Here is a 16,146-nt window from a genome sequence, read left to right on the forward strand (position 1 = left end):
GAGTTTGTTAGTTTACAGCTTACAATTCCTTGCAATTTTGCAAATTGCACAAAATGGATAACTTTATTTGCCCTTAACCTAGTAATATGATATATAACACCTGGAAAATAACACAACTGGCTGTATAAATTGGTCGCCTGGTCGGTAAGCTACGTAGCAATCAACTTGAATTCAAAGTCCCAGACCTCTGGAATGGTTGTCAGGTAGCTCTGCTCATAGAAGATGCTGATTAGTCGGCAGACCATATGAGGCACGGCCCGGATATCGGGAAAAGTGTTTTCTTTTAGCAGGCTGACGGCCCGGACGATCAGGGGCTTGATGTCCGTGAACTTCTTGTTGGCCAGGAGCATAGATAGCTCACGAAGTGCGCTTTCGTACTCCTCTGATGGCAAACGGAGGTCCCGGTTGGCCGGAAACAGTGAGAAGATGACACAGGCTAGGCAACGGGTCAACACTTTTCGCCTGGAAATTAAATGAGAAATGTGTAACATAGTTAAAAATTCTCTAGCTGGGAGTTTTATGATCGACCAACCCACCTGTTAGTAATAACCTCCGATTTTAGACCGATCACGCCCAGTAGACCATCGCCCCAGCCTTCGGCTTTTGTTGACGCAATCTGCAGGTGCCTGGCCAGCATGTGAAGTGGCTTTTTCACCAGCTGGTTGCTCTGTGCGATTTGGCAGCCTCGCGCAATGATCACGCCCCAGACAAGGGCCATCTGTGGTTCCGTATGTGGACTGGTTTTCAAGTTCTCCAACAGCTGGCTGAGGTCCTGCAAAAAGGTCACCTTGTCCCCATCCGTAGCGATCTCTTCCATCTTGTAGACCACGAACACGTGCAGTGAGAAAAAGTAGCTACCCTGCATTATGGGCATAAGGTCCAGTTTCGGTAGCGACATGCTCAGCGCCTCCATCAAGCCTTGCCAGCTGGGTGCATGCCAGGGAGCACTGTCTGACGAGGTGCGGAAGTAGTTTTCTATGCTGGCTTCCAGTAGAGAATAAATGCTGGCGATGTAGGTGTTCAGGTGGCCGATGGCGGGTAGAGTGGAGCACATGACCAGGTTGCCTGGCGCACATCGCTGTTGCCACCAAACGAGAGCCTTAATGTGTATGCTAAAAAGGATTACAATAATGAGTATGATTATGACAATTATGACAGGATATTTACTTGGAAACTTCCTGGCTCTGCGTTTGGGTGGGCGCCACCAGCTCCAGCATCAAGTTAAGCGCTTCCCTGCGCTGCTCCTCCGGCGTTCGATGCTCGCTGCAGCTGCTGATGGCTCGATCGATGCTATTCAACAGCTCTAGAAAGGCGTCAGTGAAGGCACGCTCTCCCTCCTTTGTGGCTAGAAGCTTCTTGTGCTTGGCTCCGCAGGCTCTTTGCATGCGGACCATTGAGCGGGTGTAGAGCATGCGTTTGGCTGTATCCAGGACAACAGCATCCTGGGCTGAACGTTCCGGCAACATGGCACAAGCCAAGCGAAGGAGTCTGTAAAAAAGAAAATACATTTGTAACGAATCAGGTTTATTTAATGTTATTATAGTTACTCCAAGACAGCCCTATCCGCATAATTGCTCTCTGCTGGGAGCTTTAGGGCAATGGCTGGCTCCACGCTGGCCACGAACCACTTGAGCAGTTGCTCCAGCTCACTGTATTCCACCAGGTGCCACGGATACCGAATTGCTTCCTCAAGAATTTTGCTCGTATTGGGATGAATATGGATATTCGGTTCGAAGGCGATTTTCACAAAGATTCCGAAAAGTCGAGAGAGAATGGGAACCGGCTGTGGCATCTGGGCGAACCAGTTGTCCCAGTCAATCCGAATAAATATGTGACCCAGCATGGCGTGTGATTCCGGCAGAAATCTCTGCAGGCTGTCGTACAGCAACTCTATGTGCTGTGCCGGCGGTAGGAAACGTTCCCAGGGCAACTGTGCCAATCCCTCATGAATGGGAGCTAGCACGTGGCCCGATATGTTGGGCTGGGCGAAGTGGTGCACATACCAAGCGAATACGTGCTCCAGGATCTTGTTCGACGACGGCAGATACTGCAGCACTTCCAGTACAGTGGCCACAAAGGAACGGATCATGAGCTTGCTGCTGCTTACATGCTGTTCGCTCCACGGCAGGAGCACTTTGCTCTGGCCGGGAGTCAGCTGTCGAATCCAGTGGGCCACGCCGCTGACCGTCTCTTCTGTGTAGGGGATTAGCCAAGGGCCGTACGTCTCCACAATGGATCCGAACACAATGTCGCTGACTAAGAGGAAAGACAGGAAATTGTTAGGGTAATAAAAATATCAATTGAGATCATCACTTGCTCTACTCACTCTGATCAGCTAGAAGTTCTTGGTAGGTGCAAATGGCCGAGGCCAGGAGCGTATGACCGAAACAGGTGAACCACAAGACCAAGGGCTGGCAGTAATCCTTGTGTTTGGGATACAACCCGTGCAGGCCGTGATGGAGTCGTTCCTTCTGGAAGTGTCGGGACAAGAGCAAAAGAGTGTCCGTTGCCGCTTTGAGCGTGAATAGCTTTTGTCTTCGGGCAAAATCCAGGGCGATTTCGTGCAACCGCACTTCGTTTGGCTCCAAAGTCAACTCTGGACAGTTGGCTCGGACAAACAAAGCGTTCAACAGGTCCAAAAGCACCACTGGCATCAGCTTCTGGTCCGATGTGCGGTCTAGAACCAGCTGCATCACCTCGCCGTAGTGCTGGGGGAAATCGTAGCCAAAGATGTGCACTAGATGCCTGCGGAACTGATCCTGGAGAAGATTGCTATCCGGCTGAGACCAGGCTTCTAGTCCCTGAAGTACTAGCATTAGCAGACGGTTGATCTCGCTCAGCTTTGGCTGATAGGCCTCCATCCATCCCAAAAGGTCAAACTTGGAGAATAGCACAAACAGTGTCTGTGTGTCGCACCGCTTTAGGTGGGAATCGATGAGAAACTGGTACATGGGCAAGAAGTGCTCCACATCAGTGCGGCTGGGCACGAATACACCGGCTAGCAGTTCCAAGAGATCGGGTCGCTTAAGAGCCAGACGAAGCACAACCAATCCCTGGGCAGCCTGATCTGCTTGCAAGAAAACCTGAGAACAAATTTATTAATAATAGAGGACAAATCTATTCTTAACTCGTACTCACCCCAAGCTTTTCTAGCACTTGAAAGTACAGGTCGTGTGTTGCCTGAAATTTCATTGTGACCTCGTCAAGGTTCTCCACTAGGTGATAGAACACCTGCACTCCAATCTGTGTGACTCTTGATTCCATTGGGGCTACCAAAATTGCGCCAATGCAGACGCCGAACTCCTCGATGGCTTGGGCAAAGGCATCCACATTCATGGCCAACAGCAGATCCTCAACAATTTTGTCATGGCGTTCTCGGTTCTGCGTTTGTTTACGTGATATAACCTCGTTGATTCGTATATGCTCCGGTGTAAGTGTGATTTTGGCAGGAGCAGTACAGTTCCGCTTAAAGAGCAGGGAAGTACACTCCTTTCTCCTGGTCTCCTCGTAAGGAATCATTTGGTATAGAGCAGGCACACTTTCCAAATAGTTGAGGTTCAGTGAATTCAACTCGGACGTCTTGTAATGGTAGTTGCTGAAAGAGGTTTAATGTAACATTTACTTAGTCGAATATATGTATATATTGTAAAAATCCTATGCTTACTTGGCCGTCGAGTTGAATGTGTTCAGTCGCTTCTTAAGCTGCGTCATAATACTTCCATCGATGGGTGGCGTCTGAATGGGTTCCACACGAACATAAATCGGATTCTCGACAATCTTTTCATAGCTGTTCAACAGACTTTTGATATGTTGAGCTGGTTGCTGTCGCGGTTTCGGTTGTACCGGAGTTCTGGGGGCCTTTTGGTTGGGCAGTCTCATCACTTTTCGGCCCCACTGATCAGCCTGATGGCGTTGCTCTTTGCGCAGCGCTGGAAGGCACAGGAACTCCGTCCAATGGTTGACATGACCACTTAACAGCTCGCGCAGCTTCTCAGAATTGTACTGTGCCGGCAGATGCTCTGCATCACTGGTAAAGCGATTGATTTGAGTATCCTCCAGCCAGAGCGCACAGTTTTGCATAAGCGTGCGACAGCTTCGATAGAAATGGCCCATGGCATCGTCACTAGCACTTTTGGTTGCCAATGCCGAGTAGTAAGACTCAGCAGACTTCAATTGGGACTTAATACTCTTCATTAAAGGCACATTGTGTTCGTAGAACTTGTCGGATACCCCAAAATTGTGACTGAAGTTGAGGGATTCGTTTTCAGTGGGCACTCGCCAGAGATAGAGCTCGAAAAACTTCTGGCAGACGATGGGAAACAAAGCGTGATTGCTGTCCATACTGGCCAGCAGTTGAGCATATTTGTATATCACAAGTTGGCTGGCGGGAAAGGCGTTTGCTTTGCTCAAGGAGATAGTTTTCTTTAGAGCCGCCTCCATAGGCTGAGCTGAAACTTGACGCAAAAGTTCCGGGAAGATGCGCGTGTCCACAAGACGGAACTCAATCTCAAGTAGTACTAAATTCAGCCAGCAGTTTTGAGGCGAAATCAAAGGGATTCGAGAAGGAGACTGACCGCCAAAGAAGGCCTTTAAGGCTGATCCCTTAGGGGGTGACTTCCAGTCTGTGCAGTCCTGTAATGTAAACCAAAAATATGTAAGGAAGAGAATATAATAATTGAAATATACAATCTTGTATTGCATATTTACCTTGTAATAATTGTAGAAGAATTCAACAGCTTGGGCACGACAGTCGGGAAACTGGTAGGAAATACGTAGCATTCTGTCAAGCAAATACAAAAGATTCGAGTTCTGGGACCAGCCTGGCAGTGTGGTAAAACAGTTTAGCCAGATGTTGAGAAGATTAAGCGGTGAACATAGGCCATAGTTTGTATACGAAACAATCTGATGATGAAGCATGTTGTCCAGCAATTCCAGAATAGGGCCAATAGAATTTGCATACACCATGTCCTTAGCCAGCTTCAAATAAGTTCTGTCCGCATTTAATAGTGTGATCAACAGTCTCTGAAAACTATTTTCAAAACCTGTATGAACATTTGATTAAATTATGTAAGATTGAATAATATACCTTTCACAGTTCGCCAGAGTTTCTGGTGTTTCCAAAAACAGCGGAACTATTAGTTCCAAACACCGAATGGTGGCCGCATGACGGTGATCCAAAAGTAGTTGCTGGAGAAGATTGAACCCGTGCTGGCAGATAATCGGAATAGAGTGGCCATGTAAGCTGACCAGCATCCCCACATACAGGGCCAGCGGGCGATTCTCATTTACGCCCTGGAAGATCATTTCCATTCGCTCTAGCTCGGGAATAAAAAGGAGCGGTTCCGTGGGGTGTTGAAGCGTACGCTTGACGGACTCTACGCCTTGGTCCATCAGGTGTAGGCGCAGTACAGAAACCATGCGCCAGCACCAGTTCGTGAACTGTTCCCGACTCGATTGCGTGGAATCAATTAGCGAGGACACCTGACGCACGCTCTCAGAAATGCCGGAGGCTCCAATAACCTCGGGAGCATACTTGTTCAAGGCCTCATTCACCAGGTGCGCCATCCTCACATGAATGTTGTGGGGCAGAAAGAGACGTCCCTCAATATCCAATCCCCAGTTTAGGTGACTGATGATCAAGCGAGCTAAATGACTCTCGGAAGATTGGTAGTCAAAGTGAAGAAGCCAGTTCGAGAGCACCTCGAAGCTATCCATGCTGGGGTGCCAGTTCTCCAGTGGCAGAGCCTTGAAAAGATACGCAGCTTGGTCTACTTCCCCGTATCGCATCTTTAGTTGAACCAGCAGGCATCCTAACAGATCCTCATCCATTAAGTTGGCTAGCATATCACGCGCTGTTTTATAGCAAATCTCCCTCGTAGTCTTATGTATGTATCCGATGTGGAAGATGTGCAGGCAGATGGCCTTGACAAGGCTCCCATCCTTGGAGCGATTCCGATCGTTGGCCATCTCAAAGAAGGTCTGCAGAAGGTAGTACATATCTTCGGGCGCCACATCTGCATTCGCCAGATCGAATTTTCGCCAGAAGTCCTCCGACTGAAAGGCAGCCTCCGCATTGCTCACTAAATCGTTTTCCAAGTCCGTGGGAAAACCCACATTTAGGTAGTAGAACAAGTGCCAGATGACCTCTGCATCCAAGGTGCCAAAGGGCAAAGTTGAAAAGTACTGCCAGGTGCCCAGGTTTCGTGTGCGGTAGATGTAGCCACAGGCGCGAACTAGCAAAGCTTGTAGCTCCACTTGAATGCGCTCGAACATGTCTGGGGACTTGCACAGGTTGTTGTTTCTTTACATAGAATTTTAAAAATTAATATTTTACTAAATACTTATATTACTGGAAGACTCACATGAACAATTCGTGGTAATCGAAGACGTATTGGAGGGTGTGTCGCACCAAACGACCGAGGCGTTTGGCCAGCTGCTTATATCGCTCGTTATTGTACGTCAGCAATCCCTCGCCCATTGATTTGACCAGTTGGGAAAAGAAGACAACTACGGCGAGCATTTGCTGGGCAGTGATCATATCCGGCTCGAGGATATAGTCGTTCAGGAACTTCTCAATGCGCATGGCGGAGCTGAGAATAAACATCACTAAAATAAAATTAAATTAAGTGGAATGTGCAACTCACGTAAAGATCTTCTCGAAAGGCAACTGGTTAAGTAGTGCGATCAGATCGCTTTCTTTCAGTCCTATACATTCGCCAGCGGGTGTATGGGAGTCCTCGCCATCGGAATCCACTACTATCCAGCGATCTGTGGCTCCCGCTGCTTCCGTAAGTTCTCGGTGTGCTTGGGCCTGACTCGTGAGATACTCGTTTCGCTTCTTCACCGGCATCAGCAGAATCTGCAGCACGGCCATACAGTGGTTGAGTTCGGGAGAGTTAAGGTCTAGTGGCAGCTCGTTCTGTTGGGCTCCGCGACCCACATTTTGCGTTCCCGGCAACTGCAGGAATTGTGCGGCCCAGGAGCCAACGCCATTGGGGCAGCGCAGGATGTTGAACAGCAGGAACCAGTGATCCTCCTTGGTGGCCAGCAAAAGTTGCAGAGCAATCAGCTTGCGCAGCCATTCCTTGAGGTCCTTGTCGAAGTTCTATTGGGATAATAGAGTATTAGTTAAGGGGTCACTTTTCTAAAGAAATTGTATTACCGCATTGGGACTTGGTCTTCGAACGAAACTGAAGAGTATGGAGATGGCTCGCCTCAGTTGGGAAACGCACTCCAGAGCCTGTCCAGACTGTGAGGGATGTAATAAAATTGCCGACTGTCCATCTCCATTTGGATAGGTCAGCAGATCGTTGATGATTTGGTCCACCTTCACTTTGGTTATCTTGGCTGTAATCAGGTTGTTGGTGTAAGTGTGACAGACTAGATCGTAGAGACCAGTCAATGCCGTCTGGGCCACTTCCAGTTTAATAGGGTCCACCTTGATCTGACTGCGGGAGAAAGGGAAATAGTCCTAGAGTGCAGATCGTTTATCGAATTTCAACATTACTTACTCGTAGGTTACACTCTCCTGAACCACATTGCCATCCCCGCAGGTTCCACTGAAAGTACGCGTTACTGGCTGTCGCACCCAGATTTGCTTTTGGGAATCCGTGCAGCCTTTGCGCAGCTTCTCCACATCGTGCAGATTCGAGGTGATCTTGCCCTGCAGCTCGTAGTATTCCATTAGAGCAGCATACAGAGGATCCGATTCGCTGGACTCCAGCAGTGAGTTCATGAGAAACTCCAGCTCGAATTGTTTGGCCAGCTCCAGGTCGGGACAATCGTAGATTTGACGCAGTTGCTCGGTAGTCAATGGCCTAATGTGACTCCTGGCCAGGGCAAAACCGGTGGGAGACTCCGCCTGGCGGTACACAATCTTGGCGGACTGCTCCTCCACTCGGGCATTGGACAGCTGCATGGGCTGCAGATTGGGGTACTGGACGATGTGAACGGTCGTCGAGGGCGGGGCACTTGGGGCACTGGGTTGGGCATCCGTCTCGGGAGAGGGTTCCTCCTGCGATTCTGGCTCCTCCCGACTTTCTGGCTCCTCCGGCAATTCCCGTACATCGCTGGAGATGCAGCACTCGTGGCTGATGATGGCCTCGGCACTGGAACTGCTAGCCAAGGCCGCCACTCGCTCGAATTCCTCCAGCAGCGACACATTGTCCGCAGGTCTTTGTTCTTCACTTGTTGATAACTCAGCATGTTCTTCTTCCTCTTTTTGGATCTGCCCTGTGTGGCGAGACCCTTTGCTTTTCTGGAATGGGATTATTGGGTTTTGGGTGGCTACTTCCTTTGCGTCGAGGACTCACCTGCTTTTTGGGCTTCACTAGCGTGGCCATGATTCACCTTCGATTTCTAAAGCCCCAAGCTTTTTGCGTTTTATTTGTGCATTCTTCGGGGGACGCAGCACCGCCAAACAAAAACCCCACAAATTTAATAGAGATGGGGGAACACGAAAACAGCTGTGAGCGGTCACGAGCACCCACGAGGAACTATCGAATGTGTTTTTTGTTAACTTAATTCTTAGATTAATTACATAGGACTACCTGTATTTGAAACTATTTGGGAAATTCATTCATTAAAATCCATAAAGCTTGGTACAAATATCTTTTAAATTCCATTTTAGCTTTCTTAGTTTTTGAAATAAAACACTTTATAAATTTGTTTACTTATATTTTTTATTTTGTGGCTCACAATTTGGTTATTTATTTTAAACAGATATATCTGTACCCAAACATAATTCAAAATTGTACAACTCATTACAATTTTACAATTGCAATATTTAATGTTATCCTAAAATTATTATTCATTGCTTAAATCTTTATTTAAAAAAGTTCAAGCTTAAAAAAAAAGTATAGCTGCCATAGCTATTCCGTCGTGACTCACGCGGCATATCTGCAGCCCTGGCCGAAGCTTTGATTGTTATCGATAGACACAGACTAATGGGCAGCACTGGCCAAGTTGAACAAGTCTCAACGCGCGCGAAAAGTGAAAATCATAAAAGAAAAAACGCAATTCTTCGTGTGATTTTGTATAAAAATACCTTTATTTGTCTTTATTTATTGCACGCTGCCATGCACACACTCATGCAGTAAGTACATGCGAATGAAACTCGGGTTGCTACAAATGCGCGAGCAATTGCTCAACAACAGTCGCGCACAGAAATCACAGCATCTTTATAGACGTGAAACACTTGGCTAACTAATTAGTCTAATCTAGGGCTTAGCTTATGTTCTACAGACTAAGTTGGGGGGGCTAACTATCTACTTATGCATAGCCAGTACTTAGTTAACCCTCAGAGCGCAGATCGACCGGCCAGTTGGCGATACACGCCCGTCTCGCCCTCTCCCGGAACGATGTCCAGTTGGACCCTACTGCTGTCGCATATGGACTGCTGATCCGCAGCTCCCTCCGAGGTGGTGGTGAACACCACGGCAATGGGACTGCTCTTCTCCTTCTCCTCCGGTGAGGATTCGTAGCCATGATTGACCTTCTCCTCCTTGCAGGTCGTCGTCGTGGCCGAGGAATCACTGCTGCTGCGTCCATTCAAGCCGGACTCCTCCTCGTGTTTCACGTAGTACGGTTTCCGGCCGGAGAAGCGCTCGCAGAACCGGAAGATCAGCGGATGCAGCAGCTTGCCATCGTAGGCGTCATCCGGATGCTGGGTCATCATACTGATCACTGTGCCAATGATCACGGTCAAGGCGGTTCCAATCAAGCTGTAGTACATGAAGCTGATCGAGTAGAAGCTCTCCAGACCAGATCTATAAGGGGATTAGTATTAGCACATCAAAACTTAAGTACCAAATAATCGATCATCCTACCTTTCAGGTGCAATAGTGGGTGGCGTGGGCACAAAGCTCTGGTTATAGCCCTCAACGGGCGTGTGCGTAAGCAGCCAGGGCATTTGTCCCGGCTCAATAATGGGCTTGCCAATGGACAGCGAGAAGGTGTCGTTGGAGCAGCCCTACGGAATACAGAAAAACCGGATATTACATATCAATCCTCAACAAATCTCTTTTAAATACCTACATCTGTGGTGGTGGGCAGCATGGGATTGTGCTTGGTAATGGTCATGCCTCCGCCGATGATCCACAGTACAAAAGCGGTGGCGGTGACCATGCCGGCGGAAGTGCCTTTCCAATTCGCAATCGGCACCATCATGGCCAGGATGAAGCAGCCCAGCAGAGGACCCGAAGTGGCCGAGAACACCAGTAGCGAGGACTCAATGACGCCCGCCAGAAAACCAACTCCAAAGGCCACACACATGATAATCAGTCCACAGATCACGGAGATTATCTTCAGAATTCCCAGCTGCTGCTTGTCGGAAAGTCCCTTGAACTTGGCGAACTGTGAAACGAAGTCCTCCCAAATAACAGTTGCCAGGGAGTTCAGATTGGACACCATCATGCTGGGTTATAATCTTGGATTAGATGAGAAAGAAGGCAAAATAAGTGCTACTTACCAAAGGGCTCCATTGAAAAGAGTGGCCATGAAAATGCCCACAAAGCCGGGCAGGAAACCAAGCTGATCTTCCACGAAGAACGGCAGAATCTCATCGGGTTTATTGATGTAGCCCGCGGCATAGGGATCGCAGTTGATGTACGAGGAGTAGATAACCATTCCGGAGACCCAGGAGAGAGAGAAGAAGAAGAACACCAGAGGCACATTGGACAGCATCACTCTGTGGGAAATAGATTATTAATGGATTTTTCTTAATGGGATTTCTAATTACAGCTACACTTACCGCCGCACTTGCTTCATCGACTTCAGACTGACATAGCGCTGCATAAAGTTCTGCTGACAACCGATCTGGGAGAGGGACATGAACAGCTGTCCCAGCCAAGCGGAGGTGGTATCCACTCTGACAGTCATGTCGCCCGTGAAGTTCCAAAAGCTGAGTCGTCCTGGGAATAGAAGGATGATGTCTTTAGTGCAAGTGCATGGGGATAGAGGAGCTGGAGCCGCATGTGGAGGCATTCCCAGGAGCCCCACGATTTCCGCACAATGACAGCCAACAACTCAAACTCGAGTGACAAACGCTCCGCCGACACACATTTATTACTGTCGTCATGCGAGGCTGCCATTTCCTCCCCCTCGGATTCGGATGCCGCTGTTTTATGCCACTTTTATCATCATCATTTATGTGCATAATGAGCCGGCGCAGAAAGAGGAGCAGGAGCAGCAGAATCGGAGCAACGGCATCCCACAATGGATGCCATTTTAATAGTCATCATTCGTCAGCACTACACACACACATCCTGGCAGCTGGCTAATAAGCTGCCATGATCAATCGAAACAAATCCCCAACCAACTGATGGCTTACCATTGTCCCGGTTTAGTTCGTAGACCTTCTTGACGCCGCCCGTCGAGATGGTTCCCTGGATGCAGACGGCCACAGTGACAACGAGGATGGTCAATGTCTGGATGACATCCGCGTTGATAGCCGCCTTCAGGCCGCCCTAATGAGTTGGAACAGGGGTGAAAAGGAATTTAAATATTTCCATCATTAAATCGTTGGCATTCCGCACCCTCGACTTACCACAATGGAGAAGAATATGCAAATGATGCCCATGCCCAAGATGGAGGCCCAGTAGGGTATGCCAATCACCGTCGCGAGGGCCACGGTGGGGGTGTAGACGGTGATGCCCAGGTTGCAGATCTGTCGCACAATATATGTCGCCGAGGCCAGGCATCTCACCGTGCGGCTCTTGAACCTGGAAAGGGATAAAGGAAAGGATACGGATGAAAACAGGAGCAGGTGAGTGCAGGCTTTAACTAAGCAGCTCCTCCAGGTGTCTCTTGCACTCTATCCGTTTATATATTTTTATTAAACTTTTAATGTTTGTCCCCTGCCTGGGTGGCGTTCCTTGTCCTTTTTTATTTTTTATATTGCGCCACCCCCTTCTTATGATTTACTACCGCTGTAAAGAAGTTATGTGGAATCGGCCACGCGGGCGGGTTGAATTTACGACGTGGGCGAGAAAAACCTAAGAAAATTGGCGGGTCTGTAACTCGTTTTTATAGTTGAGCCGGGCGCTTTTTATGGGCTCGGTTGTAAAAATTTGTGTGTTAATTTGATGCGAAATGTGCGACAAGATGGGGGACCACTGCCTTGGGGGTCCACCTAATGATCGTTTAGTATGCGTTATGTGGCCATGGTCGAGTGTCCCAAGTGCCCTCGCACACGCAGACTTTAATAAATAAACTAGTTTACGTCCTTAATCCTTTGATTGGCATTCTGAGCTTTAAGTTTTGGGCATGAAGTTGACAGTCAGTTTCGGAACTATTAAATAGTTATGAAGTCGGTAAAGTAGAAACGGTATAGTGGATGTTAAAGGCACATAAAATGCTATCACAAAAAATATCTCTTGCGTGGGGTTTTGTTATATTATTTTTTGAATAATATTTTCAATCAGTATCATTCATTTCAGATTAATGAAATGCTCATTAATTTACTTTCACAGTGACTTTCTTTTATTAAATGAGTTATGGTTGGAGTTGAACCTATTTATAATATTTTTTGTTCAACTTAAAATACATATATTTAACAGATGGCAGCATTAATAATTCGAAATGCAATGCATTACTGTCATTTTTAAGTATTACATAATAAAACAAGGAAGAACGCTATAGTCGAGTACCTCGACTATGAGATACCCGTTACTCAGCTAAAGGGACCAAAGGAAAATGGAGATATGCAAGCAGCAAAGCGAGATTGAAATGCGCCACCTACCGGCGGTAGACAGATTTAAGCGTTGTGGGCGTTAGAGTGGGCGTGGCAAAGTTTTTTTTGAATCAATCGATAGGTATTGACAAGACCAATACATTTCAGTTAAAATTTTTTATCTAGCATGGAAATTGTGGGCGCCACAGGCTTGGGCGGTTTGTGGGCGTTAGAGTGGGCGTGGCATATTCGCGTGACAAATTTGCGCTGCGCTCAAGCCTACGGAATCTAAATCTGAAATCCCATTTACTTATCTTTGATATTTTCCGAGATATCCGCGTTCATATCTACGATTTTTTGAAGTTTGTGGGCGGTTTGTGGGCGTAAAAGTGGGCGTGGCAAACTTTTTTTGGGTCAATCGATAGGTATTGATGAGAATAATACATTTCAGTTAAAATTTTTATTCTAGCATGAAAACTGCAGGAGCCACAGTTTTGGGCGGTTTGTGGGCGTTAGAGTGGGCGTGGCACTCTGCTGAAACAAACTTGCGCTGCGTAAGAAGCTCAGGAATCTGCACGCCTAATCTCAATAGCCTAGCTCTTATAGTTTCCAAGATCTCAGCGTTCATCCGGACGGACAGACAGACGGTTGAACGTTCGACTTTATTTGCACTCCCTATTGAAAGTTCTATTTATTGACTGAGTAGACAGTTGCTCTTATATCTTCGCACCGGACTGTGAGTTGTAGTCACAAGTAATTTCTTGTTGAACATCTGGGCTGACTGCATAATCCACATTTGCCTGCCCCAAACTCTTGGCTCCATTGCCATCCCCGTTCCATTCTCATCCGTCTGCCCGGCCCTGTTTGTCTTTCGGTGTCTCCGCACCGGTCTACGTGTGTGAGATGGCCCACTAAATGATTAATTGCCCTTGGCCAATATTGATCTGAGCCGGTCTGAGTTGGGCTGTCAACGGGCCGTGTCTTGGCCGAGGTCCTGGGCATGGGGCATGAGCGATTGGGGACGCAGGTGTGTTCGGCAAGAGGATTAAATGCATATTTAGTTGGGGGGACGAGATGCAGTGGATTTCATCTTTAATCGCCTTAATGTTCTGGTTATTATAAAACGAAGCCGCAGGCCTCCGCAAAGGAACCCCGTACTGTGTATTAATTAATGATGTTGCACTTTTCCCCATGGGCAAACATCAATTGACATATGTACGTATGGCATGGATGTGGAAAAGGGAGCGTAGGAAGTGGGGCCACGCCCCGAGGCAAGCTTTGCATTAAGCGGGCTTAACATATTTACCCGATCGACTTTACATTGTTGGGCGGGGGTTTAAGCGGTTTACATGACAATGCGTCGTATGCTTGATACACATTTTAATTGCGACACAGCTGTGTCTGTGGGCTGGAGAAAAACAATCGGAAAAGTCCACTGCTGCCATAAAAGCCTGGCCAATTTGGCCAAGGACCAAGCTCCAAGGACATAGGACATCCATGTATGACAGTCGCTCTTATATGTGTTGATTGAATGGGCGTGGCGATTGGGTGGGATTTTCGGTACGGCTTGCTTGGTTGGTCAAACATTTATTTAGGCCTTCGCCCGTCCGCCCTCATTGCGTCTCATCTATTTCGTGTTTTCCTTGGGTTTTTCTTGTTTTTTCCTGCACTGTGGATTGAGCTTGTTGTGGAAATTGATAAAGAAATATTATTGTAGGATACAATATCCCACAAGCTCACAAGCTCACACATTCATGCATCCACATATTGTTGCTTGCGGTCAATTTTAGCCTGATATGTCAATTTAATATGATTTATGGGATTTATTGTTTTCGGTTTGCCTTTCATTTTGTCTCCTACTTGGGACGGCGAGTGTTTTTCTACGTTGTCTGATTGTGGCATTTGTTTCTCATTTGGCCTGTTAACATTGTGTTCATCACAATAAGTGCTCGGCCAGTTGTCCTGGCTTAGGATTTCTCGTTTCTGTCTGACTGTCATTTCATCTCGATCCCCCTTCCCATCCCACTCCCAAAGCTGTGTGTGAGTAATGACCTGGGGCTGTCACCGCCGTCCAGTTGATTGAACGTTGGCCTGGTCCTGGCTTTTGTTTTAGTTTAATTGATTTAACCAGGCAGTGGGTCGGCACCTCCCTTTGCCGGCATAATTTACTCGGTTGAGTTGATTAAAGACGTCCTGGGATGCGATTGTCGCTTAATAACTTTAAATGAAATGTAAGTGCCGCAAAGTATGCAATAATTGCTGCAGCCATGCCAGCGGGCAAGCAATTACCAGCAAGGACAGCACTCGCAGCTCCAGGCTCCATCTGCCCATCTCCCCATTTGCCCATCTGCCCTTCCATCAACCAACCCACCCCGTCACCCATTTACCCATCCAGCCAGGCAGGCAGGCAGGACAACGTCAATGACCACCATCTCTGGAGGGGATGGTGTGAAAATGGTTTGCCAGCGAATGAGCAGGTCACCCGTGCACCCATCCACCCATCCATTAATTGAACCCATCGCCCTACCGGGTATTCACTTTCCCACTCTGGTCCGACCCCCATTGAAATTGAGTTTAGTCTGCAACTCGGAACCATCATTTATCATATAGCCCAAGCCGCTAAGCCAGTTTTTGGCCAGGCGACAAAGGCATAAATTAATGGCAAATTTAATATGACGAGTGGTCTTGTACAATGGCCACATAATCGCCGTTTAGCCAGCCAATCCCAACCCAAATCACTTGCTCCTCCTCCTCACTTCTTCGTGTATCCCCTGGGAGGGTCGAGTTAAATTTACAATCAAAGGCAATCTAAGCAGAGGTGAAACAGGCAACAGGGGTGACACATTTGATTGCATTAACTGTCATGCATAAATAAACATAATCAGCCATATGAAGTCGGTGTCCTGAGTGCCGTGAATGCGTTAAAAGCCGCCCACAAAAAAGGTGGGATAAAGGCAATTGAGGCTGAAAGGTGTCGCTTGATTTAATCGACTTCAAGGTAAAAATGGTAAACAAATAAAACTTTTTACCACAAAGAGATTGAGAAATTTGAATAAGAAATACTTAAGAACCTTGAGATTTAAATCGCTTTTAAATGGTAGAGTAAGATAAAGTTGAAATTTGGCTAAGTACTTTTTTAAAATAGTATTTTATTAAATTAAAATATTTTATTTTGAAAAGTTTAAGTCTCTTTTGCTTGGTCCCAATATCCCCTTTATATTTTTTATCCCTTAGGTCATGTGTGTTGCTCCCAAACAACTTTGTTGCCTTTGAATTGCAAATCACGGCCCCACTTTGTAGCGCCGAAAACGTCTTTATTTATGCGTATGCATGTCGTCCTAAAACACCGACCCCTGTGTACTCCTTTTCACACCTCTGCTCACAACGTCAACCTGGGTTTTTCCCTGGCTTTTTTCATTTGGTTGTTATTCACTCAGGAGCACTTTGGCATCCTTGTACTCGTAAATAAACCATGG

At 47.2% G+C, this 16,146-nt stretch overlaps 2 protein-coding genes across 3 annotated transcripts in view; both read right to left on the bottom strand.

The window, feature by feature from the left end:
- Positions 1–3: 3 nt before the first annotated feature.
- Positions 4–8,429, bottom strand: LOC119561085 (ectopic P granules protein 5 homolog). Its single transcript, XM_037874956.1, has 14 exons — positions 8,313–8,429; positions 7,512–8,257; positions 7,163–7,448; positions 6,645–7,105; positions 6,363–6,590; positions 5,087–6,301; positions 4,708–5,029; positions 3,665–4,632; positions 3,139–3,595; positions 2,327–3,083; positions 1,548–2,256; positions 1,168–1,488; positions 537–1,112; positions 4–462 (listed from the first exon to the last, which is right to left on the bottom strand). The coding sequence occupies exons 1-14, from the start codon at positions 8,340–8,342 to the stop codon at positions 150–152; spliced, it is 7,389 nt and encodes a 2,462-aa protein (XP_037730884.1). The 5' UTR covers positions 8,343–8,429; the 3' UTR covers positions 4–149.
- Positions 8,430–9,124: 695 nt separating this feature from the next.
- The window catches only part of LOC119561066 (sodium-coupled monocarboxylate transporter 2), a 39,096-nt gene continuing 32,074 nt past the window's right edge, over positions 9,125–16,146 (bottom strand). Inside the window, exons 5-11 of one of the 2 annotated variants that reach the window (XM_037874909.1) lie at positions 11,546–11,720; positions 11,330–11,465; positions 10,751–10,910; positions 10,469–10,687; positions 10,036–10,414; positions 9,828–9,970; positions 9,125–9,767 (exon numbers count right to left, since the gene is read on the bottom strand). In XM_037874909.1, coding sequence (XP_037730837.1) covers positions 9,299–9,767; positions 9,828–9,970; positions 10,036–10,414; positions 10,469–10,687; positions 10,751–10,910; positions 11,330–11,465; positions 11,546–11,720 — 1,681 coding nt within the window. In that variant the 3' untranslated portion in view covers positions 9,125–9,298. The remainder of the gene's footprint in view (positions 9,768–9,827; positions 9,971–10,035; positions 10,415–10,468; positions 10,688–10,750; positions 10,911–11,329; positions 11,466–11,545; positions 11,721–16,146) is intronic. The other variant, XM_037874908.1, reaches the window with a different exon arrangement.

Source organism: Drosophila subpulchrella, unplaced genomic scaffold, assembly GCF_014743375.2.
Source record: "Drosophila subpulchrella strain 33 F10 #4 breed RU33 unplaced genomic scaffold, RU_Dsub_v1.1 Primary Assembly Seq354, whole genome shotgun sequence".
Taxonomy (NCBI): Eukaryota; Metazoa; Arthropoda; class Insecta; order Diptera; family Drosophilidae; genus Drosophila; species Drosophila subpulchrella.